This window comes from Zonotrichia albicollis, chromosome 2 (genome assembly GCF_047830755.1).
Source record: "Zonotrichia albicollis isolate bZonAlb1 chromosome 2, bZonAlb1.hap1, whole genome shotgun sequence".
In the NCBI taxonomy this organism is placed as follows: Eukaryota; Metazoa; Chordata; class Aves; order Passeriformes; family Passerellidae; genus Zonotrichia; species Zonotrichia albicollis.
In genome coordinates this window covers 109509361-109535618 of record NC_133820.1, presented here as the reverse complement: position 1 = coordinate 109535618, position 26258 = coordinate 109509361, and the positions used below count along the sequence as shown (strand labels likewise).

Genomic DNA, 26258 nt, shown 5'->3' with positions numbered 1-26258 from the left:
AGTTTTCTGGCTGCAGTAGAGCCTGTCTTCTTTAAGGTAAGTCTTGCACCTGGCACTACTGCTGAGACTTTGACCAAAGGACAATTCACACAAGAACAGAAGGCCTGTACCGCTATACAGGCTGCAGGGCAAAAAAAAATGTTTGTGAGGGGCAAAGGAAAGTCATCTTTATGACCATAAATGGGTATATGGGCAAAATTCCCAGGAGATTCAGACACATCAAGTAGAAATATTCCACTGCATCATGAGTCAAAAGAAAATCACGCGCAGGAGGAGCAGACGTCCACCCGCAATCCCGTCAGCTGCTCCGCCGCCTTACCAAACCCAAGGAGCTCCAAAGCCGCCTGCACAACTGCTTGCCAAAGAAACCAGATGCAAGCAGTGGAAAAACATTCATCCCAAGTTTGACGTCTGGTCCTGGGAGTGCCATGGGAGCAGGAAGGCAAGAAGGGCAGAGTGGTGCAATGTGGTGTTTTGAAATAAATTAGAGCTCCAGCACAGCAACTAAAAGAAGGTCCAAAAAGTACAAAAAAACCCAGTGAAATACGACCATGAACAAAATAATTTCCTCCAAAAACTAATGATGGACAAACAACACAGTCAGTGTTAAATGAAGACTTTTGTTGGTCTAGATTTATCAGTGTACAGAAGCAAGGCACATGTATCACTAAGAGCAGATTTGAATGCAATTTCTGTATGCAAAACCAAGGGCAAACAACTTAAGTTAGAGCAACTGTATTTTCTTAATTCAGGGCCTAGCACATGCTAGTTTCTGAGGCAAGTGATGTAATTTCTTTCCTTTGCCTGAGAGAATACAGGGATGCTCTTCACTGTACTTGACTGTAGTTGCCATTTATATGATGCACTGAGAACTGAGAATGCAACATGGATCGCTATCCCTGCTTTTCCTGAGATTTTTTGTCTAAACTGAATTATGTATCCATAAAAGTATGGCCATAAACTCCCAGTGTACATATATGTGAAAGCTTTACAAAAAGGGCAACTGGTTTCTTGGAAATATGTTTGGTCACACTAAGTGTCTGGTGCCTTAAGCCACTGGTAAGATTCTATTAACAATTACAAAAAATAACAGTGGACAAGAATCCTCTGCCAGTTCTTGTTTGTCATTCACAGCAGACTGAGATTCTTCTCTTAGTTGAGGTTTCTGTTTCTCAGTAATACATCCCAAAGTATCTCTCTGTTTTTGGCAGTGTCTGCTTATTTTGAAGACTTACCTTTGCAATTACATAAAGGGCTTAACAAGGATACACATTAGCAATTTAAAATAGAGAACTGCAATTGAAATATATTTTTAGAAGAACCAGCTGAACAATAGGGCTTGCACATTTGTTTCAAGATTAGGATTGCTAAATGATTAAAATTATTTCCAGAGCCCTGGGAAATGTGTTCAGTATTACAAACTCTTTCACAGTCACTGGGAAATATAAAGAAAGGATTCCTAGCTGTAGGTAAAGTTACAGTATGTCTAGCTACCCAAAGTTTTACAGTCGTGATTATTCACTAATATTAAACGTTATGCCCTTTTTTCTTGGATATTGGACCTGTTCACCTTCTGCCAAGAATTCAGAGTAAATGTCTGCTACCCAAAATTATTTTATTATGTGCCAAAGAATGTTTTTGGCAGGTACTTTTTTTTCTTTTTCATGCAGGAAAGTATGTTGGAAAAGATTAATACAACTTGGAAATGATCTTTTGATGAGTGGTACTTGGCACTTGCTGTTTAAGCCTTTCTGAGGGCTGCAAATTAACAAAGAGAGAAATACGATACAGACAGAAAACAGAGCACAAGCAATGGAAAGAGGAACTTATAAAAAGCTCTTGAAAACAAGGTCTGAAGTAATCCTGCTTCACTCACTCTGTGTAAATGAGAATGAACGCTGCAAGTAAGTATCAGTACAGATCTAGCAATTTACTGCAACCATGGGCAAAGTTTGAAACAGCTTACGAAGACCACAAGAACGAAAATAATCTTTAATTTCTGAAGTCATGGGATGCTGTTATCTTTTAGCCCTGTGTGTGCAACCAAACATCCAAAGAAAGAGACACACATAAATTTAGGGATCATGTTTACAGAACAGACTTCCACAGTTGTATACACTTTCCTTAAGCTATGCTCTAACATACACCTCTGAGTGGCGGCAAGTGGGACACCTCAGGTGACACTCAGGGGACATTCAGGAACCTGATGCCAGGAAGGGTTTTGTGGATGGTGACTACAAACAGAGCCCTAACACAGGATGGCTGTGAGGAGGGGTGTCTGTAAGCACCACGGCTGAACATTCTCAGCACAGAGGTTATTAGCAAAACTTGCAAAGCTCCCCTGGGCCTGGAGACTCAAACTGAAAAGCAGCAAAGTGAGAAATGTGTAGGACTGCACTGGTTTTACCAGCAAAGCCATCCTGACCTTTAGACATCTGTTTTCTACCCCACATGCTATTTTCTTAATACCCTAAAAATACTGTGTTTTTGCAAGCTTTAAAAAACAGGACATGAAGTGATCAGAACCAAAATTTGTGCCATGGAATAAATTTGTAAAGGTGTAATTGTTTATGTTTGTGTAACTTCAAAATCGCTGTGTTTGCTCAGTGTCCGAGATCCAACCTGAATGGCAACTTTCAGGCCAAAGAAAAATTGAAATAGCCAAGTTTAGAAAACTGTGAAGAGACCTAGACGGAAATATGAGGTAAGCAGCCTCATATACAATATGAGGCCTCCCAAAATGCAGTGTATTTCTTTCCTTCATATGAAGTTAAAAATTCTGCACCAATTATGAAAGAGGGTAAATAGAAATAAATTTTCAAACAGACCTCTTGAACTGCACCACAAAGCATTTGAAAATATTGTTTATGCATTTGTATCTAAAGAGACATCTGGTCACAAAAGTCACAAGTCTGTGCATATAAAACCATAAAAATGGGTCTCATACAGACTATTAAATTATTTTGAAAATTTACCAGAACAAAGTAGAATAAACCCAAAAACCTCTTTGCCTGTAAAAATATTTTGTCCTCACCATCACAGAATTTGGATTTTGTGAAGCCAACCATCGAACACTGCTAGTACATATTTATTGCTCTATGAAAAAAGTGTCCGATTTGCTTTCGACTTGCACAGGTGCTCAGCTTCATCCTTTCTAAGATCTGTAGCTTTGTTAAGTTTAAACAACAACGTTTTGGGAACTGCAGCTCAGGAAAGCTTGTTGCCTTCTAATGTTGACCCTGATTTTCTTAAAATGTATTTATTGTTTACTAAGAGAATAAATCTTAATACCAGAGAAGAAACTGCATAATAATACAGCTCTTGTTTTAGAAATGGATTTGTCTTTCCAGCATAATCCATTTTCAAATAATGAAGTATAATTTCAAATTCAGAGTAAGGCCCACTGTTTCTGGAACCATACAGTCACTACCTTCCCAGTTTAAAAGAAATACAGGAAAAGTAGAACAGATATCAAAAAAAAAAGGAGTTGTGGTTTATTAAAATCCCTTATATACCCTTTTGATAATATACTATTTTACTACAAAAATATTATGCTGGAGGCATTATATATATATATATATATATATATATATATATATATATATATATATATATATATAAAATACAATATTACATGAAATATGTGTTGTTACAGATGGTTTCATGTCATACAGGAACATTCATTTTGAGGTGACTTTTATGAAATTTAAAGCAAACCATTTTTTGGGTCAAATTTCTTAATTGTTCTTATCCAAGAGTCACTTTAACATGTATTGTATTCCTAGAACAACACTGTGGCCTTATTTATCTAAAATAATTCATGAAAATTCTAGTGACTTTTGGTTCTATGGTTCTTGGCTGGTTCTACAGCCAACTTTCAATAAATCAGCGATCCGGACCAAACCTGAAGTAATTTTATTTTAATTGAGTAGACTGGCCCTAGAAAGGATAATGCATCATATAAATAGGACTGCATGCCCACAAATCATGGGCTAAGCCATGAGAATTAAAAGTAGTGTTTGTTTTGCTCTGAAGTCTCACTATTGTACAGCTGAAAAGCTGAAAAAATCTCTGCCTTGAGTTTTAACACCAGTGTAAGTGTATAAAGGTATACATTTTAATAACCAGTTCCTAAAAAATACTATTAGTATCTCATCCATCCTGCTTTTAGGGATATATATTCACCCATAAATTCATAAACAGCACTCTGATGTAATTGAAAAATAATGTTAAATATTGTCCCAGCACCCATGTAATATATTTTACTCAGAGGATTTCAGTACATTTTAGGACTATAAACATTCAACATCTGCTGAGGTACTGTTCATAGTATTAAATTTGCTTTCAAACAGGAAAATTGAGGGACAGAAACTTTAGGGTGAAGTAGAAACACTCAGTCTTCATGTATGCCCTTGAAAAATGTATCATCACTTTATTTATCAGTAATGCCTGGCCAGCACAGAAGGAGCTGTGCAAAGGGAAGTCAGAAGTGTCCTTACTCTGTGAGCCACAGTCACCTTGTGCTGCAAGCAGGACACACCAGGCCCAAGAGACTGTGCTAACACACATATCAACACAAATAAGGCAGCCACAGATTGCTACTGGATCAGCACTAAAATGTGTGTTTTATCTTTGCCTGGCAGGCTGTCATTTCAAGGATGCATTTTTCCCCCAGCAAACAAAAGGTTTGCCTTTAGAGCATAGCTGTGTGCAGAGCCTTGGGAACACAGCAGTGGCTGCCCTGCAAACCCTCCTCTACAGGTTGTTTAAAGGATCTTTGAGGCTCTCCAGTGCTGAGCAGGAGGTTGGACGACTTGAACATGAGCCAGCCATGTGCCCTTGCAGCACAGAAAGCCAGGAGCATGCTGAGCTGTACCACACAAAGCACTGCCAGAGGGTCACTGGGGGGATGCTCACCCTCTGCTCAGCGCTGCTGAGACACAGGAGTGCCATATCCACATCTGGGCTCCCCAGCACGAGAGAGACAGGGATGCACTGGGGAGAACCCAGTGAAATACAATCCATAACCATAAAGATAATCAATGGACTAGTGCATCTGCCATGCAAGGAGAGGCTGAGAGAGCTGGGGCTGCTCAGCCTGGAGAAGAGATGGCTCACAGATGGCTTATGCTCTGTGCAAAAATACCTGAGAGAGGTGCAAAGAGGATGGACACTTTTTCCACTGTGATAGAAGGCATTCAGCACAAAATGAAACATGAGACATTCCTCTGAAACACAGCAAATAATTTTTTACTGTGAGGGTGATAGAAGCATTGGAACTGACTGTCCAGTGAAGTGGTGGACTCTCAGTCCTTAGGAGATATTCAAAACCCAACTGGACACAGCCCTGGGCGACCTGCTGCAGCCAACTCTGTTCTGAGCAGAGGAGATGGATTAGATGATCTCCAGTGGCCCCTGCCAACCTGAACTATTCACTCATTCTGCCATCTCCTGAGATACTATCCAGACTGAGCCCTCCTACGATTCCAATGAGCCAAATTGCAAGAAAACATATAAAAGGCAAAAGAAAAATCATTATCCACTGACTCTGCCATCAGTGCACACTATTGCTTTTACTGCCACACTGGACAATTGCCTTTATTGAACAAGTGATTCATCCTTCTAATGAGTTATTCTTCAAGGTTTAAATTTTAATAATTTCAGAAAAAAACATTCACTGTGTATTCCTCTTCTACCTCGCAGCAGTCTTCCTACATAAAGGAAGCAGTTAGCTTTGAAGCAAATTTAGCTGACCTATATATGCCAATCTTTCATGCTTTGCTTAATCTGAATTATTTTCAACATGCACGTCTCTCGTCTGTGACTCAGGGACTCTGTGCCATGCACAGTTGTTCAAAAAACACTCTAAACATACCTCATGCAGGCAAAGTATGGACTTCAGAGAAAAATTACACAGGCTTATGTAAGTAAAGACTGTTGCATCAGGCACCAATTCAAAAGAACAGAGAATATCATCTTCAATCATTCCCTACTGCCTGAGAACTTACGCAAGCAAACTGTGATATTTACATTTTCTGTAAAATTTCTAGGTCGAAAAAGAAAACTATTCAATAAAAAAATGTAGTTTTCCTTCAAATTTTGTTGCTTCCTTTTCAAAAAATTGCAAATGTCATTGGGAAAAAAAGTAATTTAGTACTATTCCAACTATTAGTATTTAGTTTCATCACAAGGATGAAATCCCAGAAACATCATAATATCCACATTTTGGATAATTTCTCTCATAATTTCCAAAGGCAAAATGACAGCAAAATGCCTTGGATGTGGTTAATAGCAAAGGCCCATATTTGTACATGCCTAACTACAAAGAGTTTTGTGATTCACAGAAACCCTTTGCTCTGTGCCCTTGAATCAATGCTTAAAACCTGAGAAAAAATCTTTTTCTCTAGGAAAACAAGAAAATCTGTCAACTATGAACCAGACAGACCAATGTGCTGCTAAAATCCTGAATTTACAGAGGGGGAAAAACTTTTTTTATTAGTTGCATTCATTTTCATGGCTGGGAAGAAAACAAATGAAAATTCCAAAGTAAAATGGTAAATTGTCCCAAGTCAGCATCTAAAAATGTCATTGATATCTTTTTTTACAAAAGCATCTAGCTACTGTTTTTATTGTCTTAGATGTGGTACAGACTGTACATGGTGCAGATTATACACTGGGGAACAGTTATCAAGGATGTGTCATAAAACATGGAAAAATTCAAATCAAAAAATAAAAATTTGAGCAAAAATGGAAGCTTACACAATCTTAACTCTAAGCAGTCATTGCAAGACATTTTTCACAGTAAGTGTTCTACTAGAGAACAGTGAAAGCCACAGGCAACTGGGGACCTGATTTTCAGACATGAATTCCAGACTGCAGCATGCATATAAATGCTAGAAAAGGAACACTGTTAAATGACCAATGCATCAAAAATACTCCATTTGAAAAGCTTTAATAACTGAATTGACATGTTGGGCTGGGTAGGGAAGGTAATTTATTGTAGCATTTGGACAGACAGGATTTGCACTTGCAACAGATGGCAACACATTTTAGATGAAGAAGTATGTGAGACATTTGATTTCCCTTTGGTTTTGCCAACCTCCCTCAACTCTTAGAAATTTCCTTGGGATCCTCATCACTCCTCGTTGCATTGTACTGCTCTGACTTTCATTCCAAAAGACAAATAATTACCTGTTTCTCTTTTGGAAAAAACAGAACAGGAAAACTCTACATTATGAATTGTGTACTCTTTTTTTCAAAAACTTTTTTTTTTTCAAAAACTTTTTTTTTTCAAAAAGAGACCCAACAGAAAGTCCATGTCAGTAATGAAGACAGCTGCTAGCAAAAACATGCTTCTCAGGTGTTGAAAGAGGTGCAAAGTTAATACAACTAATATTATTCTTATATTAATATTATGTTAGTCTTAATATTATCTACTATTAATTGTAATTAACATAATTTGGATGCCAGAACTGTGGCTATACTTTGGTACAGCTTGTTTCACTTTCATCAATGGACCTGCTTTGTTGATCTAACTGCATCCAGCACAGGAGTATTTTGTGTGCTCCCATCTCCACACTGGCTGTACACTCTAAGATAGATGCACCCAACTGGGGCCAACATTTCTTTTAAAGGTACACTTTGTATCAAGACACCTACAAATAAATGTAACCTGACTTTAAGAAGTTTGACTCCTGAGATAAACAATGGTTGAAAGGCCTCAGCACTTTTAAGAATGGCCTTTAAATTGTGCACCAAAAATACTTGACTTTGGATAGGAAGAGATAACCTTGAAAATATACACTTGAAAAATAAGCACTTTTTCTCTTTGTATCTCAAGAAAGGGGCATTAATGGTCTTACTGGGGAAGTGGTTAACACCTAGTCACCTTCATGGTGAATTTCCTAAGGCATTAAGCCATGGAGCATAAATGGAAATTATGATGGACTGCTTTGATTTTCTGGGCAGAGATAAGCACTGAGACAGTCACCTGTGAGAAGACACAACTATTTACATAGTTATTTAAATTATTTTAATACAGCATATTTAGAGCCTTAACTTGTCCCCATTCTGTCCTGTAAGGGAGGAATTTGGCTGCACTGCCCCTGGAGCAGGCAGCCCCTGGAGCATCCTCTCCAGCCTGCTCCTCCAGCAGCAGGCAGCTCAAAGCAGTCTCCCTGGCTGTACTTTTTTCTGTTAAACCCCATTATCAGTCAGTGTAACTCACCAAATGCCACAACTTACTATTTCATTCCATCTGCAGATGTACTTGGTAATCATTTTATATTTCCTTCCAGGTAACCAATAAAGCTGATGAACAGCCTTATGCCAAGAAGAGATTCCTGTGAGTTCCCACTACAAGTAACCCTTGAGATGAATACTCCCCAGCTATAATTACTTTTCAAGATGTTTCTGTTATTCAATTTTTAATCCATTTGGTAACTCTGGATTACACTAATTTTACTCACTGTTATTTCATTTTGGTTTTAACCACTGTGTCAACAAGACTAAATAAATGTCATAAAGTAGTCCAAGTGTATTAATGACAGCACAGCTATCTCTGTCTTCAGTGGAGTCTTCAATTTCATTTCTGATCTTGGAAAAAAGCAGTATCAAGTATGTTTGACAAGATCTATTATCCATAAAAACATGCTGGCTGGCATTTGGCATGATGTCATCTCTTCAGATTTGGTGGAGATATTTAGTCTCTCCAATGACTGTCCTTGACCTATAGTTACCTGTATCATCTTATTTAACCTTTAAAAATTCTGGCACAACATTTGCTTTTTCCAGTTCACTGAAACTCTCCTCAGTATGCCAAGATTTGTTAAAAAGCAACAAAAATGGTTTAGACAGTTCAACTTTATTAATACTCTCCTGTGCAAGGCTTCTGATCTGACAGAAAATTAAGGAGGAAATATATAGTTACTGAATTTCACTTCTAGCTTCAAGTTTACAAGGGTTGAACTCCTACTAGAATCACCTGCCAGCATTTTCATTATGAACTTTAGAGCCCCTTTCAGCATCTTTGCTACAATGCTTCAAAGGATCTCAAGTACCTGTACCTCGCAGATGCAAAATACATGAAATAGTATAGGGACATTTTGCCTTTTTTTTTTCCTCCATTGTTATTTCTCTCTTCCTCCCATCATGGAAGGATGTTATGGAAAAGCCTGGAAGTTTTACATGATCAGATTTTTTCAGATACCTGAAAAAAGAATTGAACTTTTGTGTGGTCTTGTAAGCAACATTCATGGTTGTGTCTGATAAAATTTTTAGAAGCTTTGGGTTCAGCTAATGTTAACAAATAATCAGTGTAATAACCCTGCTTTTGGCAAACTCCTTAAACTGTAGGGGTTTGAAATCAGACTGTATTTAAACACTAGCCCTTTAAATCTGGCCTGCATTATTTCTGAAGCTGTGGAGTAAATCTCTTTCATTTGCTGTTGTGTCTTCTGGCATTTATAGTCACTGGTGGAAAGCCAAAATGCTGAATAACAGTTTCTGTCTTATTGCCTTACTTCATCTGAAAATACAGATATAAAAACCTTTTGGAAAAAATGATGACAGCAGTAAAAAAGGTTCAAACCTAATGTAAGAAGCTTTTTAACAGATTCATCACTGGTTACAGTTCTAGTTTGCTGAATGGAATTCCTAACAAACTGCCAGGTATATCTACACTACATCCATATCTAACATCTAGATTTAAATATGCTCAGATTGAAGCATATTGGAATATTTCTTCAAATATTTAACCTCAATTTCCACTCTGTGTATAAAACACACAGAACAGTGGAAATATGATGTTTTTGTGTATGTCTTCAGTATGTGTGAATCAAATAATAGAAATTTTTGACCCTCTAGATCTAAAAAATGTAAGATAGTACAACTTGCCATTAACAAATCAATATGCAAGTTAAGTTCTCTGTAAAATGGCAAAAGTGATTGCTTGCTTATGGGAGATGTTACCTAGAGTAACTTTCCCCTCGCATTTGGCTGATCCCACCATTCTTGATTGACTTTTAAAGCCTCCTGAATCACTACACAACACTAACTCACCTCCTAATGTATCAAGAGGGACAAAAAAGGTTGGGCTTTTTCCACATTATGAAAAGCTACTGCATTAATACACCGTTTGCAGAATTTCCTACAGCCCAAACATAACAATGTAAAATAACTCCAGGATTCTTTATCTTTGATTACATCCATTGGTGCATTGCTATAATGTCTAAGAGCTCTCTCCAGTGCTGTACACAATGGCTTGTTTTTAAAAGTAAACTTTGTCTGGACAAAATTTTAGTTTTGTTACTTCGTCTTTTTCTTTCATCTGTTTGCACACCAGATCTAGACAACTTTTTATAAGCTCCATTATTAGAGAGTGTGAGACAACAGCTAACACAGGCCAACTATGGACTCCCAAAGAACTGTTTCAAAGAACCAAACCATGCACAAGTACAATAAACCTTCTTCATTTAAGTGGAGATTCTTTGCATAGGGATTCTGTTTCCTGGGATTGAAACAGTCTTGCAAATGGAAGAAACAACTTAAAATAATGCATCTACTGAGTACCAGTTACAGTGACCAAGGGAAGCAGGCTAAGGCAGTACTTTCTACCTGCTGGGATTCTCTGTACAAGACATCTCTTGGGTCTTGAGGGCTTATTCTACAACTGGCTTCAAATCTTGTAACAGGATGACATCTATTTTCCACAGATTTGTTTGTTTGTTTGCTTCAGCATATGAAGCATGAAATATTTTTAGTCAATTCTACTTTTACCAACACAAAACAGAGGGTCAGTACCAAGTAAAATGTTGGTGATGCTGGTTACAAATCCTTTGTCAATGTTTCTCAGCTCCCCCATCATCTCTACAGTAACAGAACGTTTTCCATTAGCTAAGAGACTTTCAATTTCTTGCAAAGAGTGGAAAGAAGACTACATATATAAAATAAACCCAAAATATAAGTTCAAATTTTTTTTTAAGATTTTGAAGCCCTATGGTATTTTCCAATATGAAAACAGCTAGAGGTGGAAGTGTATGGAGACAGAGCCATGAAGACACTGGTGCAGCTCAGTTTGCATACATAATTACCCTAAGAATGGTCTAAAACATCAGAAACTTGCCACCAAATTTCTCTTTAGAGCCAACATAAACCCAATGTAAACAATTTCAAGTATCTAAGAAAAAAAGACATACAAGACACGTGCTTTTTGCCTGTGCTGCCAAAAATTACTTTGGCTGACATGATATCACTACCAAAGCATTTGTTAACATAATGTTATTTACTTCTTGTTTTGCCAAACTGCAGTATTTTGTACCTCTGCATGTTTGCACTTGTATTGTGTTCTAGACCATGATTTCAAAGAAACAGGGGTTTGTGCAAAAGTATTTAGTCTATCAGTCTGAAACACTCAAGGCAACATCCCTAGAGCAACATCATGCAAAAAGGCAATTTCCCCATTTCATTTATGACCAGAAGTTATGAAGAAAGATCAAGAATTTACCCGATTCCTGGAGATAGCGATACACCAAAAAATTCACTTCGTCACTGGTTATGCTCATCTTAGCCCAACCTCACTATGATGAGGTTTACGAGAAGTGTGATCCACGCTCTGTTCAGAGGGAGAGAAAAGAACAGGTTTTATCTTAATTTAGATGAAATGTGTTATCAAAACAGAGGTGGGAATTGTTAAGTTATTTAAAGATGTCATACAGTTATTAGAGCTGTAACGTCCCCATGTGAGGCATCCATTAGTATTGGGAATCAAGTACTCAGGCTGTACTGCACCTCCTAGTACAATTCAGAAGTAGTATTTAACATAAATGAGAGAGTCAGAGGGAGCATTTTAAATATTGGAAGACTTTTCTAATGTCAGCTCCTTTACTTGTGTGGCTTTCCTACAGGTTCTTTGGAGACTCCTCTTTACTGTGTGAGCGTTTTCAGAATTGCTGGCAATTACACGCCAAATGATAGTATTTCTGCAGCTCTGAAGTTGTAATCCAGTTTTTTGTCCAGTTGTTCATCCACTGAAGACAGATTCTTTCCTTACAAAACTGTGTTATGCAATGAATGGGGCCAGAGGGGAAGAGAAAGAGAGAGAATACCATATACCTTGAGCCAACAAGGAAGACAAATACCCTTGCGTTATATAAAGCTGTAATATTATAATGTCTCTCTTCATTTATGTTGAGCAAGAATTAAACTCCAATTTTTCATTTAAGTAATTGCAACCTTGAGGATGACGGTTTTACATTACTATTTTGGGCATATACCCTACTAATAAAAACATTGGGTTTAGATTATAAATTTGTTTTGAACGTTTTCCATTAAATCTTGATGATTCACTCCTGTTTGGGAATCTGACTCAAGTAGTTTGGTTTTAAAAGACCCAAGCACTCCTCAGACATAAACTGTGCAGCTGTGTGAGCCACACCATACCTGTGAGTGAGTGATCACACAGAGCTTTGGCACGTGGGGCTCTCACAAGTGCAAGACCGTGGGCGTGTGCCGGGTGTTTCGGTTTCCCGTTTGTCTCTTCCTGGCAAGTGGAAAGGTCGCCTTTGTTCATGGAAAACCTCCTCAGTAATTCCTGCTGCCTAAAGCAGCACCTGCTACTGCAGGCGATGGTGATCGACGACGCTTCCCCCGCTGATGGCTTAAACCAGCAGGTCACTCATGACTGTAACAGATGTCTCTGCATATTTATGTAAATGGAGGTCTTTGCAACCCTGGTAAGCCTCTTATTATCCCAGGCTGTATTTCATCAACAGCTTGGATGCTGGTTTTTCTTACAAAACCGTAGCTTGCTAATTTGGCAGACATCTTCCTCAAATACTTGAGTCTTAATTGTTACAGTTTACATTTCATGGAGAACAAGAAGAAACAAAGTACTGAAAATCATTCAGTCTTCGTAAGGAAAATTTCATCTCCTTTGGAAAGGATGAATGCTTTCTGCTAAGATTCTGGCTGAGGAGAGCATCAGCTGTATCCAACATTCATTCCTGTCACACATGCCACGTATTGCCCTGGGAAGCACTCAGTCTCTGTTCTCCTCAATCCCTCATCTGTAAAATGGGCTCAAACTGCTCTGCCACACGATTCGGAGACTGGAAGCACGGGTAGTGGTTAGGACTGAAGCTACCAAAGCTGGAAACTTCATGCAGTGAAAGCACCACTTCCAATATAACTTTATTCACACTTCTTCCAGATAAACAGACTTGGACCTGAATTATTAATAACCTCCTGTACCCTTTTTACATAATCATTGCTGTACAATGAAGAACAGTACAGACATTCACAGCAACAATTAAGGCCATTTTCATCTCCGAGTGCTAAAAATACATCTGTATCGTTGCTATGGCCATGATAGTAATAAATCAAAAGATAGTTTGATCGCTGTGGGTTGAAAAAAAAAAAAACACCCCACTTTTAAAAGCATTTTAAAAATAGCTGCTTCAGAGTTTGGTGGTAGGAAAGTTGGTAAAGATGAAACCGCTTACAAAAATTCAGTTTCAGCAATGACGTACTCTGTGGTAAGATGAACTTTATTAAAAAAAAAATCAAAACCTTCAAATGCCATTTCTGGGTGCATCCTGACAATTTTAGATATTAACATGGTATTTCCCACATACAGAGGGTTGCTTTGGGAAAGGGGAGGCAAGGGAAAGGAAGATTGCTGGGTTTTGTTTGTTTTCCTAAGATGACTTTTCTTAAATTAATTAAAATCTGAGAAAATCAGTGTGATTGCAAAATAGTCTCCCAGCTCCAGGAAAAAAACCCTCTACAGCAGCTACCCTTGTATCAGAATCCCGAATACACCCAGTAATAGTTGAATTTACAATGCATTTTCTCTGAAGTCAGTCAACAGGAATTACTTTGACACATGTGTCAGATCATATCTTTATACACACATTGTTACCGTGCCACGAATAACCAGATGTTCTCCACTCATATATTTAAGGTTTTTTCTCTCCCACAGATGTCAGTGTAGCAATCGGATACACAACTGTAAAGCTTTTACCCGTCCAAAGCAAGACACAGATTTTGCCTTTTACCCAGAGAAATCTATTAATTAGAAATCTGGCTGACCACACTCCATTTAATGCTCTTTTGATTCCCTTCTTCTCTGCAAATAAAGAGTACAAATAAAACTAACTAAAAAAGACGTGGTGGGGAGGAGAGGAACATAAGGAACAAACAACTAGCCTCTCCCTCAATATATCTTTTAAATGCAGAAATGTAAACTTCTGTAGCAAATCACAGACACTTTCAGTCACCACTGTGATTGATTTATTTCTGCTAATTGATGGCCTCCTTTTGTTACTGACAACTGGTATTACCTAGATTAATAGTTTTTTAAAAGAAATAAAGTGCAGTTTATAAACAATACTGATGTGCCTTTGGAGACATTTCACATTGAAACCAGCAATAACATCTTAATTCTTCAAAATGTCAAGAGGATTAACAAAAAGCATTCAAATGTGTTTGAACTTTCTTTACTTGAAACACTTTCTCCTGCAGCCAATTACACATAATGGGAAGTTCTATTTACTTCAACCTCTAAAAATTTGGCTTGTAATCCTGTAGATATTTAAGAATGCCCCAAAATGTGACCTGAGCCAATTAACACTTCCCAAAGTATAATAGATGCAAAACATACAAACCCTATCTGTGGATGGATGGGTTGTCAAGATTATTCAAAATTAAATCAGGTTTGCAGAAGTGCTTCCCATATAGGGTTCAAAATCTGGGATATTACCTCAAACACCACCATTGTGCTTCTAGGGCTGCTTGTCTTTTGCTGAACCAAATGTTTCACCTGGTGCTGAGCTGGCTCCAGTGGAGCTGGAACTGCAGCACGCCTCCCTGTGCTTGGGCAGCCAGGCCAGCCTCCTCCAGAGTAACCACAGCACCTGGCCTGGCTCTGCTGGGCACCCCATACCACTGCTCCCAAATTAAACCTGCCTGGAGCACTGGGAATCCTGCTAATGGGCCACACACGTGGCTCTGGAGAGGCAGCCTCATGTACAGCCATGGCTCAGCACAGTGACAGCCAGGGCAGCTCAGAATTGTTTATTCACATCCCATCATCCCCTTGCTCAAAAGGATTGCTCTTCCTTTGCCAGGCATATTTTAGCACTGCTGCCATAAATAAGGGAGATCTGGCCGAAGGATCAAGGGAAAATGATCTTTTCAATTTTGAAATAGCCTCTGAAGACTCAATTCCTCTGCCTCTTTTCCAAGTGATGGTCACTGGGTCCCCCAGGGCCATGTCCTGCCCTCCAGGCCAACCCCAGGGCAGCGGACAGCCAAGGTTATTATGGGAAATGAATTTACAGTTGCTACTTGAACCAGTATGCCATCCATAGAGACTGGGAATTACCAGTCAGTCTTCTCCTCAGGAAGACAGAAACAGGTCAGACCTTTAGGGAAAACACCTAAACTAAAACCTAAACCTGAAACTTAAATAGGAACTTGGGCACTTCCCATTTGTGCACCCAGCCCTGCTAACAGAAATTTATCAGATGGCTGTTCTGGCTCTCATCTTACACCTTCAAAAATTCTGCAAGCTCCAGTCTGCTTTAAATGAATGGTGGGCAGTTGTCAACTTCTTGGGAGAGATTTTGGGGGTCATTGTGGTAAAATAAACATGATACTCCCTTCTTCCCCCATGCCCTCCTCTCCTCCAAACCCCAACTGAAGCACTCAAATTTTCATTTATCTCCTGCAGAGATAAATGAAATGTCTTTTCACAACTGAAAAGTTAATGATGACAACATTGTCATTAAAATGACAGGGAGGTGTAAAGAGAAATTGTATTTGCTTTGGGGGAAAAAAAGGCAAAAAGCAGAGGTTCCATAAAGATGAAAACATTCCAGAAAATTCAAATATTTAACGTTGTCCACTTGATGCCCTGCTGCATGGGAACCAGAGTTCACACATGCTCCCATTTTCTCACCCAAGACAGATCTGTGCACCAAAGTGCATCTCTCAGGACCTAAGACAGTCTTCCCATCTCAGAAAAGAGAACGTGAATGTAATTACTGAAGCGGACTCTAGGAAGGCACCGTGGCAGCACAGCCAAATCAATGTGTTACTGTTTTGTATATGCTCCGTAGCTTAATGAAAAACACTTCCCAAAGCCAGAAGCCACTTCTCACAAAATGAGTCATTTAGGCAATCTCTGTGTTTTCTGTTGAAAAATACTTTCATCAGAAAGTTTCAATGAGCCCTACGCTTCTGTATTTCTGGGATGTGTGTTAGTGTGGAGCCAGAACAGAGGCAGCAGCCAGCAGCTCTTCCCCAAAGGCCAACGAGCTCTGCTTGGCCCTCACCAATGCATTCCTCAGTCTTGGCTTTTATCACAGCTGCCTCTCCTCTGGAGAAACTCCAGCATGCTGCTTTCTCAAAATGCCAAACCAAACTTGTAGGAGAGGAAAAGAGCAAACTCTGCCTCTTCTCCCCTCACAGTCTCTCCTGCCATTTCATGAGCCTAAGGAGCAAAATGGTTTTTCTTCACAAGTATCCTGCCAATGGAACTGAGACCATCACACTCCTCCTTCTGGTTACAAGATATAAAGCACAGAAGAATGATTCTTCCTAACTCCACTATTAGCGACCAAATTAACAGTGAACCCTTTTCAAAATGCAGCTTGAGCAAGCATGACTTCCTGATTCCTCCTTGCAAGGCTTGATCAAGACACCTTGCTTCAAAACCATCAAATGTAAACACAAACAGCTACCCATTCTAGAGACCTTGCACTTAAGAAAGCAAATCAAGATGTGCTCCCAACAAGAGCTGCACAGTATCTCCCTGGCCTTTCTTAATGAGGACACAAACATGTTAACCATCTTCACTCTGTAAATGATAACCACATGTCACCCAAACCATTTAGTGACAAATCAGATCTAATGTACCACACTTGTTACAAATGCTCACAGATGTGAGCATAACTTACACTGTTAATATTTTGAAGCTTTCTTTACAAGAGCAGTAGCATATTTATTGTTTTGGGGAAAACAAAAGCTGAGATTCCCCAGAACAGAGTGATTTCCTCTGGGAATGGTTATTGAGTTGTGCAGTATGCACTGTCTCACTTAGATGTCTCTCACCCATGTTAACAGCACATCACTAAGGACAGGGACCTCAATGGCAGAAGGCAATAGGCTTGTCAAAAATCCTGCCCTGCCAAATGTTAAGCCCGGCTCTTATTTTGGTTTTAAGTCTATTTATTTACAGTGACCTTCTGTTGATTTTTAAAAGACCAAGACACTAAACCAAAGCAAACCCAGGGAGCCACAGCTCATTCCTGTCCTCACTGCTGCCTGTAAGACACTCACATGAGAAGTTGTAACCACTAAATCTGTACCTGAGAGCTTCAGAAAAAGTTGGCCAGGATATAATAAAAGCTTGCCTTGGATCCTGACACATTAGGGTATCTCATTCTACTAGCCAGTGAGCTCAACCATATCAGTGTTCCAAATCTGGTGCCAATCAGAGGAAAAGGAGGAATACCATCTACAGACATGTGCCAGTGATCAATTAACCTGCAATTCTGTCTTCAAGAGGTCACTCTTGATGAACCAAAATGCCGCATGGGCAAACCTGGCAAAAATGAGGTTTGCATTTCAATAAAATCAAAATGTTGTTCAGGAAGAAGGTTGAATTACTATGCAACATCTAAAAAGAGTTGTCTTTGAACAGATTATTCTTTTTTTGAGTAGTAACTGTTCCTACTCTATTTCTTATTTTAAAAATCTGCAATGAATTATCAAAATGGTTGTCCTGTCCAGGAAAAAAGGTTAACAAAATAACACATCATCCAGTAAACTATCAAAAAATAAAATCAAGGAAAAAAGTATCACAAAGATATTTATAAAAATCATTTGGCCAGTTAAACACTTTGGTGGACATAATTGCAGAAACTTTATTTCTGCATGAATACCACTTTTCAATAAATTATAAATTACTTTCAAACTGAAGAGCCATTTGGAACCAAACCCACATCTATTTATTTAAAGAAAGGGCAACGAGAGATATTCCAACAATTTTTAAGTGCTATTCAAACATTTTTCAATTAATCAACAATTCCCAGAGCAAAATAACTAATCATCAACAGAAGATAAGCCTTTAATCACCAAATTCCCAGCAAACTTTACTTCCTCTATCAAAAGGTTCTGAACAGTGCATCAGATCTTTCATAGTTATAATTCCTTAGTTTGATCAGGTTGTTTTTCAGTTCTCAGCTGGTTTGCTTAATTACATCAGCTTCCAGCATTTCAGTTCTAAGAGTTCAAGTGGATCTTTTCCAACTGCCTTTGCTGCAAAATGAAATGGGTTTTCCAGTATTGATTTTTCCTCTTTGTCTCTTTGCTAAGGGGAAAAAGGAAAAAAACCCACATTCGCTCTTCCTAATTAGTGCAATTGTGTTTCACCTCTTTCATAACTTTGTTCTAAGATGAGGCACCTTCAATTTTTTTAAAAAAGAGAAATGTCATTTACATGAATAGATTATATGGAAAGCTCTGGAAAGCGACAGAAAGACAAATGGGAAAGCAATGGTTGACAGTAGACCTAGAGCTTGCAAATGAAATGAAAATAATTGTTTTAAAATAAGAAAAGAAGGAATTACAGAGGCTTGAGAAATCAAAACACATGATTGGATTTAGTTTGAGAACCAAGATACCTCATCAGTCTTGGAACAACTGAAGTCAATTGGGAATGCTGCCACTAAACAGAACCAAGGATTTTCTTCCTTACATGAGCACAAAATTGCAATTAGGACCAACCCAGGGACAATGGTATGTGTCCACTCATTTCAAACCAATTAGGCCAAAATGCATGATTGTCTGATGGTGCAGTAACCGATGGTCTGTGTGCGTTTCCATGCACGTCATACAACTAAAATGTGCTTTAAATCTTACATGTTCAAAAACATTAAGGAAGATTGCAACTTTAAAGAGATGGCACAATTTCTCCAAAGATAACTTCTTTTCTTTAATTTTTGAGAGAGGTCAAATATATTACCTCAAATTTAGCTTTTCACTTAATATACCTGGATTTTCAGTAAAACCTTAACAAAACATTAGCATTTAAAGTTTTCATCTTTACTTCATATTCAGAGTTTTGAGGTGAAATGAATGCGATGGCATGAGTTCCTAACAGAAATGACTGCACCTGATCTAGATGTAAGATAACACAGCTGAACTTTTAGAAATAACATTCCCCACAAAAATCCAGAATAAAGTGTAGGGGTTTTTTTTCAGTTGGTGTTAAATAGTAAATATACAGTAAAAGAAATGTGAAGTATTTTGATTTCCAAGCTAGTCTGTAAGAATGGGCACTGGCAGGCATCAACTGTGATGAGACAGGCCATGGTCTAGTAGAGGATTGGCTTTGAGGTGACACTGTGTTGCTGGGACACAAAAGGAGCTTCCAGAAACCTCCAAAAGGCTCAGCCACCTGCTATATGGGCAGTGGGGATTACCAGCCATGGCACCCATTTAAAATGAGACAATTGCAGGGCAAGGAACACAAGAGTGATGGGCCTAGAAGGACAAATGAGACACAGTCTGAAGGATTTACCCAAAAGACAGAATATCTGAATAAGGCTTTTTTGATTATTTCTGATTTTTATCTTTGCTGCTAAAAATGGTTCAACTGGTAGCTGGGGTCAAAATCTTGATTTCTCCAAGCACATCTGAGTGCCCCACTGCAGAACTGGGCTGTGCATTGATTGTGCTCCTTATTTTTGAAGAGTAAGGTAAGGATAAAACATCCATGTGTGGTTTTTTTACCACGTTCCTTACACAAACTGTTTCCTACACCACCCTGAGGGTAAATTCTCGTTACAAAACCCAGACCACCACCACCTCATGGCTGCAGTGGTGCCAGTGCCCAGTACAATGGTAGGTGCTTCCAGAACCCAACATGCTACAGACACGTGCCCTGAGCACTGCCAGACCATGGATGCGGCATGCAGAGGAGTGAGTGCAAAGGGCTTTGAGACTTGTTCCTGCACCTTGTCCCTTTGTCCCACAGCTGTGAGGCAACCCCACAGCTCTCCAGGCAAGTGGCAGCACAGACACAGCACTGTCACCACGCAGGAGGGCCTGCTCATCCACATCCCTGCAGGTTTGTGTGCTATATCGTCCACAGGACCCAGATACACAGTAAATCCTGTTTCAGTTCCATGCCTAAATGAATTTCATCCTGGCTTAGTATCCCTCATGACACCTTGACACAAGTACAGTTGAAGAGAAGATAAGAGTGAAAACCATTCTGGTACTACTGTCTCATGACAACACTGCTAACGTGCATGATAAAGTCTTCTCTTGGACTTAGCAAAGCTCTGCTTGAGAGGAACCATCACAATCTGTGCTAGGCTAACCAGCCTAGAGCTTTCTAGCCATGCAGGCTCGCCCCACACAGCTGGGGGTTCCCAGAAGTAAAGGACAGAGAAGAACCAGTGTTGTCCATGGCATGTGGGAGGTGGAGATGGGCACATCCCCGACCTCACAGTCTGGGATCTGCCCATAGGAGAGAGCCACCAAGGTCCAGAGAGCAGCAGGGAGCTGCAGCAGTTCAGCCAGCTCATGTCTGGATGGCCTCAGGCAAAGGGAATGTGCAGGGATGTCATTAAGGGGGTGTGTTTTTATTAGTTTCTGCTAATAAGCTCAGCAGATGTTACTGGAAAGAGTTTAATGTTATTTTTCCATCATTTTCAACAGTTTTTTCCCCCTCAGAAAGCAAAGGGAGTAGATCTTGCCACATATTTCAACCTTCCCTTGTTCCCCCTGTAGTATTGTCAAAAATGTATCTGAAGATTTTCTTTATTTTTATTATTATTATTACTGTACAAAGGGAAAAAGCATTTTCCCCATTTGTCTATAATTCCAAAACAGCTGAAAGGATTATACTCCAAATTAATGAGGAAAAATACTTTTAAGACTCACAGCATGGAAAATTTAACCCTCCCCAAAATAAGTATTTTTCAAATTTTAGAATATATAAAAACAAAGAACTATAATGGAAACTATTTCAAACTTTTATTATGGCAGTTTCTATTATAAACTATTTATAAAAATTTTAACTATGGCTATAAATACTTCATGTTTTCCCTTGAATAATCCTAAGAGAATGTCAATGTTAAAAGCTGCAAGGACAAAGATTACATAGGGTGGCACAGTGGAACAGAAAAAAATATATATAAATTCAGCATACATCACTGCTGTGTATTTAGTTCTTAGTGAAAATCTGTTGCAGCATTTTTTTTTGTGTGTTCTTTTTTTTAAACATAGCAATAGAGCCTAAATTGGTTTGAGTTTTGGATAGGGGTTATTAAATGTCTCAGTTTTATGGATGTTATAGGACTATTTTCCTTGTTGGAAGGTGGAGAGGGGAGGATGATGGATGGAGGGAAATAATCTGCATTTAAAGAATGCCTGTAGAAACTTCTAAGCAATCACTAAAGTAAAAAGTTTGTGTCTAGGTTATTCTTTTGCATTCACATTGCTAAAGATGTTATAGAGAATCTTCCCATTAAAAATCAATTCAAAGAATTAAGGGTGAGAAATTTCTGTCTAATAAAAACTACCTCAACCACCAATTTCAGACACTGATTTGTCTTCAACTTTTCCTCTCAATGTTCTATACCCAGGATTTAAATAGCTAAGAAAAATTAATACAGTGTATCCAGTAATATAATCCAAGTTGTACAACACTTTCACATATATTATCTACCTTTCCATCCATCCTCCCCCCTTTAATGCTGTAATGGTCCAAGAGGGGTGAGGCAGTCTCTTCAGTCATTTCAGACTTTCCTGGCTTTTTGGGTGAAGAATGAACACCACAAAATGACAGAGATTCACATTTCTGGTGGCAGCATCATGAGGTCCTACACAGGCCTAATAAAAACAGCAAAGTCCATGGATTAAAAGGCAATGCTAAGAGGAAAGCTTTCTAACCTCCTTTTAGAAAAAGCCATACAGCCTAGAAAGTAAGATGAACTAAAAAATCCTTTGGGAGTTAGAGACAGACATGACATAATCTAAGGTTTTCACAAAAAAATTCAGTTAAATACTTCTCAGGATGGATTTTAATATATTATGACACAGCTATTAGTTAGCTCAGATTAAATAAAAAAAGCACTCCCCTGCTTTAAAAAAATCAAGATACAGAGAACTGAAGCCTTAAATCCATACATACAGAGTTTGAGAAGCTTTTAAAGGTTTTAATCCCTGGACAAGAATCACTTTATCAGAGAATAAAATGATTCTACATTTTTGGCCTTCTCTCTGAGGAGGACTCCAGGGAAGCTAGAGGTGATCAGGAAGGCTGAAGTAGGTGTCAATCATAGGCTTGCTATTAGAGAAATATTATAAAAGCTGCTGAACACCAGCAGGATTTTGGATACCTACAGGCTGGAGGGGATCTCAGGTGCCAGCCCAAAGCAGGGCCAGCTCTGAGGTCAGACCAGGCTGCCCAACAGAGCTCAAAACCCTCCTCAGACAGGGATGGCCCAGACTCCTGGGGTGACCTGCTCCTCTGCCTCACTCCATGGGAACACTTTGGGAAAAGCTTCTCCTTAAACCCAGCCCAAACCTGTTGTAATTTGCTCCTCCTGTCCCATCCCAAGGACTCCCTGTGGGTGCTGGGGGCTGCCAGGTGCTCCAAAGCCATCCCTTCTCCAGGCTGCCCCTTGTCCCACCATCCCTCTCACAGTGCCAATGTCCAGCCCTGCGTCCTCCCAAGCATCCTCCAGCTTGTCACATCTTTCCTGCGCCAGGTGACAAGAGCAGATGCAGTGTCTGGATTTCGTCTGACAGGAGTCACATAGACAGGGACAATCCCTTCCTTGATCAACTGGCTGTGCTCCATCTCCCACTGCCCAGATTATTTGTGTCTTCCAGCTCACACAAAAAGAACTTAAACCAGGGCTATAAAGAGGCAAAACCTCAATACGACTCTAAAATGAACATCAGTACCAGCAAAAATTCAAGGGAAGCAATTTTTCCAAACTGGAAACAATATTACTCATTGTCCTCTTTACTAATTTTATTTGGAAAAAAAGAAATTTTATTTGGAAAAGCCATGCAGGAAGGTAGATAGGGTAACACTCCATACTGTCATGCCTATTAGATCTTCTAAGGATACTGAAACCAAGTGGGTATTTCAGTCATCCAGCTCCTGGAACATAATTCTCAAAGCCTAGTTAGCTATGAAATTCCCTCTACAAGGCATAGGGAGAGTTATGTGCCTGTTCCAAAGATTTATGTGTTTTCCTGTAGACGTGGATTAGACACTTGTCTGAGACTGGGATTCATTGCTTCAAATTTCCGCTCCAAATCCAGGCTCCAATCTGTATTTTTGGCTGTGGAGAACTGACTCAGAACTTTTATTTGAAAAGGGAAAAAAAAAGAAAGGAGAAAGGTGGCAGTGGAAGTGGTATAACAGATTTAAGAGACTGAAGATTAAAGTATTCACTGAAGAATTAGCGGGTTCAAAGTTGCATTTTCCAGCTCCCAGGAGAGCACACTTCACACCTGGTTACAGGTTGCTGAAACAAAACCACTATGGAGCAAAAATTGAGAGACTTAAAAGGACCAAGAAAAGCAGCAAGGATCTGTAACCATTCTTAATTAATAAATCACTTGTTTATTGCAAGTATCTGGCTACTGAATCATATACATTTCAATATTTTTCAGCATCAATGAAAAATTGATCTAAATATGAGCATTTGTCCCAAGATAAATTTTCTTTGATCTTTTCCACTCTTCAGCACTCTTTTTTACATATGTTCTACATTTCCTTATTAAGAGAAGATAAAATTGGTCTCCTTATTTCTACAAGGGCCTTTGTAGTATTATGCAAGGAGCAGACATCAACACCTATATTTAAACATTACATATTATAAGCTTATATTATCATTTATAATTTGACTCCATTTTAACTATTTGGACTGTAAAGCTCCACAGTGAGTCTTTTCCTCAGGCAAAATTTTTTTTTCTGGAAGGCATAAGCAAAAATATGTCAGTTGTTTCAGTGTGAAGGTGGAGAAAACCCAATTTTGCCAATATTTATACAGTTTCAGTATTTCAATGAGAACTTCCAGTGCCTCTATATTCTGGAGCAGGGATTTGGCAGAGAGGCAGCTCTCCTGGCAGAGCCTTTGTTGTCACACTGAAAATCTGTGCAAATTTGACTAAAATAAAGCTTTCTGAAAGTACTACTTGTATACACATTGCACAGGTTTAATAGAGACTGCAATTCAATTATCAAAGTATTTTCCTTGCATTAACTTTGCTTCCTGCTCAGGAAGGCAGTGCTATCTCTGACAAAGGCTCCTGTCAGATCAGAGCCTTTTTACACAGGGAAAAGCAGCCACAGGCGGATGGCCAGGAAAGGGTGACAAGCTCTGGGAAGGCCAAAGGGCATCATGGCCACAGCTGAGATGGCAGTCTCAGGTGTCTCATCCCACCAGACAGCAGAGAACACCTTCTTCCCAACAAGTATTTCAGAGGAAAGAATATTATAATAAAAATATGATTTTGAAATTTCTCTGCCGCCCTTCACACTAATTTTTATCAGTCACTTTTTCCTGCAGATCTTTAATGCCCTGCAGCTCTATTTTTTTATATCTTACTTTTATTATTTTTATGAATTAAGGATTCTTCTCCTAAGCACTCAATTATAAGGCTTAATTACTTTATGGACCTATTTTAAAAATTTTGAAAAGTATAATTTAAAAAACATAGAGGAAGATTTTTTTTTTCCTACTCCCATTTGTTTCTTTCTCAGTTAAGCACGAACTTTAATAGCATAGCTGTTTGCTTACAAGCACCTATATTTTACTTGGATCAAATTTAATTTGAAAAATGCTGAAATTTTCAACTCTTAATAAACTGCTAATAATAATCAACTCCTTTGACCATAAGAAATGCACACAAACATTGTTCAATGTATACTTATTCTAAGGGACTGCATTCAAAGTCAGAAAAGAAACAAAACTTGTTTTTGCCAGTGTCACTTATAACATGGCTCTGCTGCCAGTGAGGAATATTTTGGTACTATAAACTAGAAAAAAGCCATCAAACAAAATCCATTAGTGAAGAGCCATCACCTAAGTTTTTTACTGACTACCAACTACAGTGTTGGCCTGGAGCTCTTGAGAAAAGGGATATTCTAAACCCTAATGCCTGCAAGAAAAACCATATGACTCACAGTGATGCAAGAATTGATTCTTTTCTCTCCTTTTTACATAAATGCCTCACAATTAAACCTGATGTTTATCAATGCTTACAATCCAAAGGACAGGTTTGCCACATCAAACACACTGATGAAGATGATTCTCCTTCCAGTCAAAAACCCTGTGAAAAAAATCTTAAAAACAGAGAAAGTTTCACCTTTTCTACATTTCATACTAATACATCACTGTTACCTGACTGGGTAATAGCTTTTTGTTCTCTTTAGGAAATGGAAAATAAGACTGGAAAAAAGGAAAATACTACCACAGGTATTTCCTTAAGAAATGTTCCTTTTTAGCCACTGACACTTTAAGCCCTACCCTATGCACAAGTCTTCCATGACTATTAAAACTGCAAAATACTCTCTAAGACATGCAGTCACTGAAATGTAATGGAGACCTGTTAAACAAACAACCTTAAATGGTTTTATTTTGTGTGATCTAACTAGTAATAGGATTGTAGCATGTCTCTTTTTAAATTCTCAGCTTTTCAGTTTTAAGACCTGACATGGACATTCCAATACAGCATTTATCACACACCCAGATCAAGCAATTAAGACTTTTTTGGGAGAGGGCAGGAGTTCAGGCACATTTCACTGAGAAAAACAACTGCTTATAGCTAGTAATACACTTTGCATTCCTTTGGGAAGGAATGCTATATAAAACGTAGCAAAATAAAACAATACGGGGTTTTTGTATAAAATCAACAATGATAATGATAGTCTAAGAAAAGTATAGTTTTATGCACATGCAAGTGGCAATTTTCACATTAAGAGATGAATCTCCCACCTCAGAAGCTCACAGTGTCACCATAAATGACTTTTTACCGTTCAGTATTTTGAATGAACTCTTAAAACATTAACAAATACATCTTAAATGTGTCTTTGTAGGTTTTGGCGTTGCACAGAGGCTCTCAGGATGTGTCATTAACCATTATGGTTCTAAGGCACCACATCCATTCCCTTCCAAAGGGAAGGACAACACTGCATTACTGACAAAATGTGAACACAAATG

General features: G+C 38.7%; 1 protein-coding gene across 4 annotated transcripts in view; it reads right to left on the bottom strand.

Moving 5' to 3' along the window:
- TBL1X (transducin beta like 1 X-linked) overlaps positions 1–26258 on the bottom strand; it is a 192717-nt gene that overhangs the window by 42069 nt on the left and 124390 nt on the right. For 3 of the 4 annotated variants that reach the window (XM_074535990.1, XM_074535989.1, XM_074535991.1), the window contains one exon: positions 11504–11611. The exons of the other annotated variant lie outside the window; for it this stretch is intronic. In XM_074535990.1, coding sequence (XP_074392091.1) covers positions 11504–11561 — 58 coding nt within the window. In that variant the 5' untranslated portion in view covers positions 11562–11611. The remainder of the gene's footprint in view (positions 1–11503; positions 11612–26258) is intronic. 4 annotated transcript variants of the gene reach the window in all.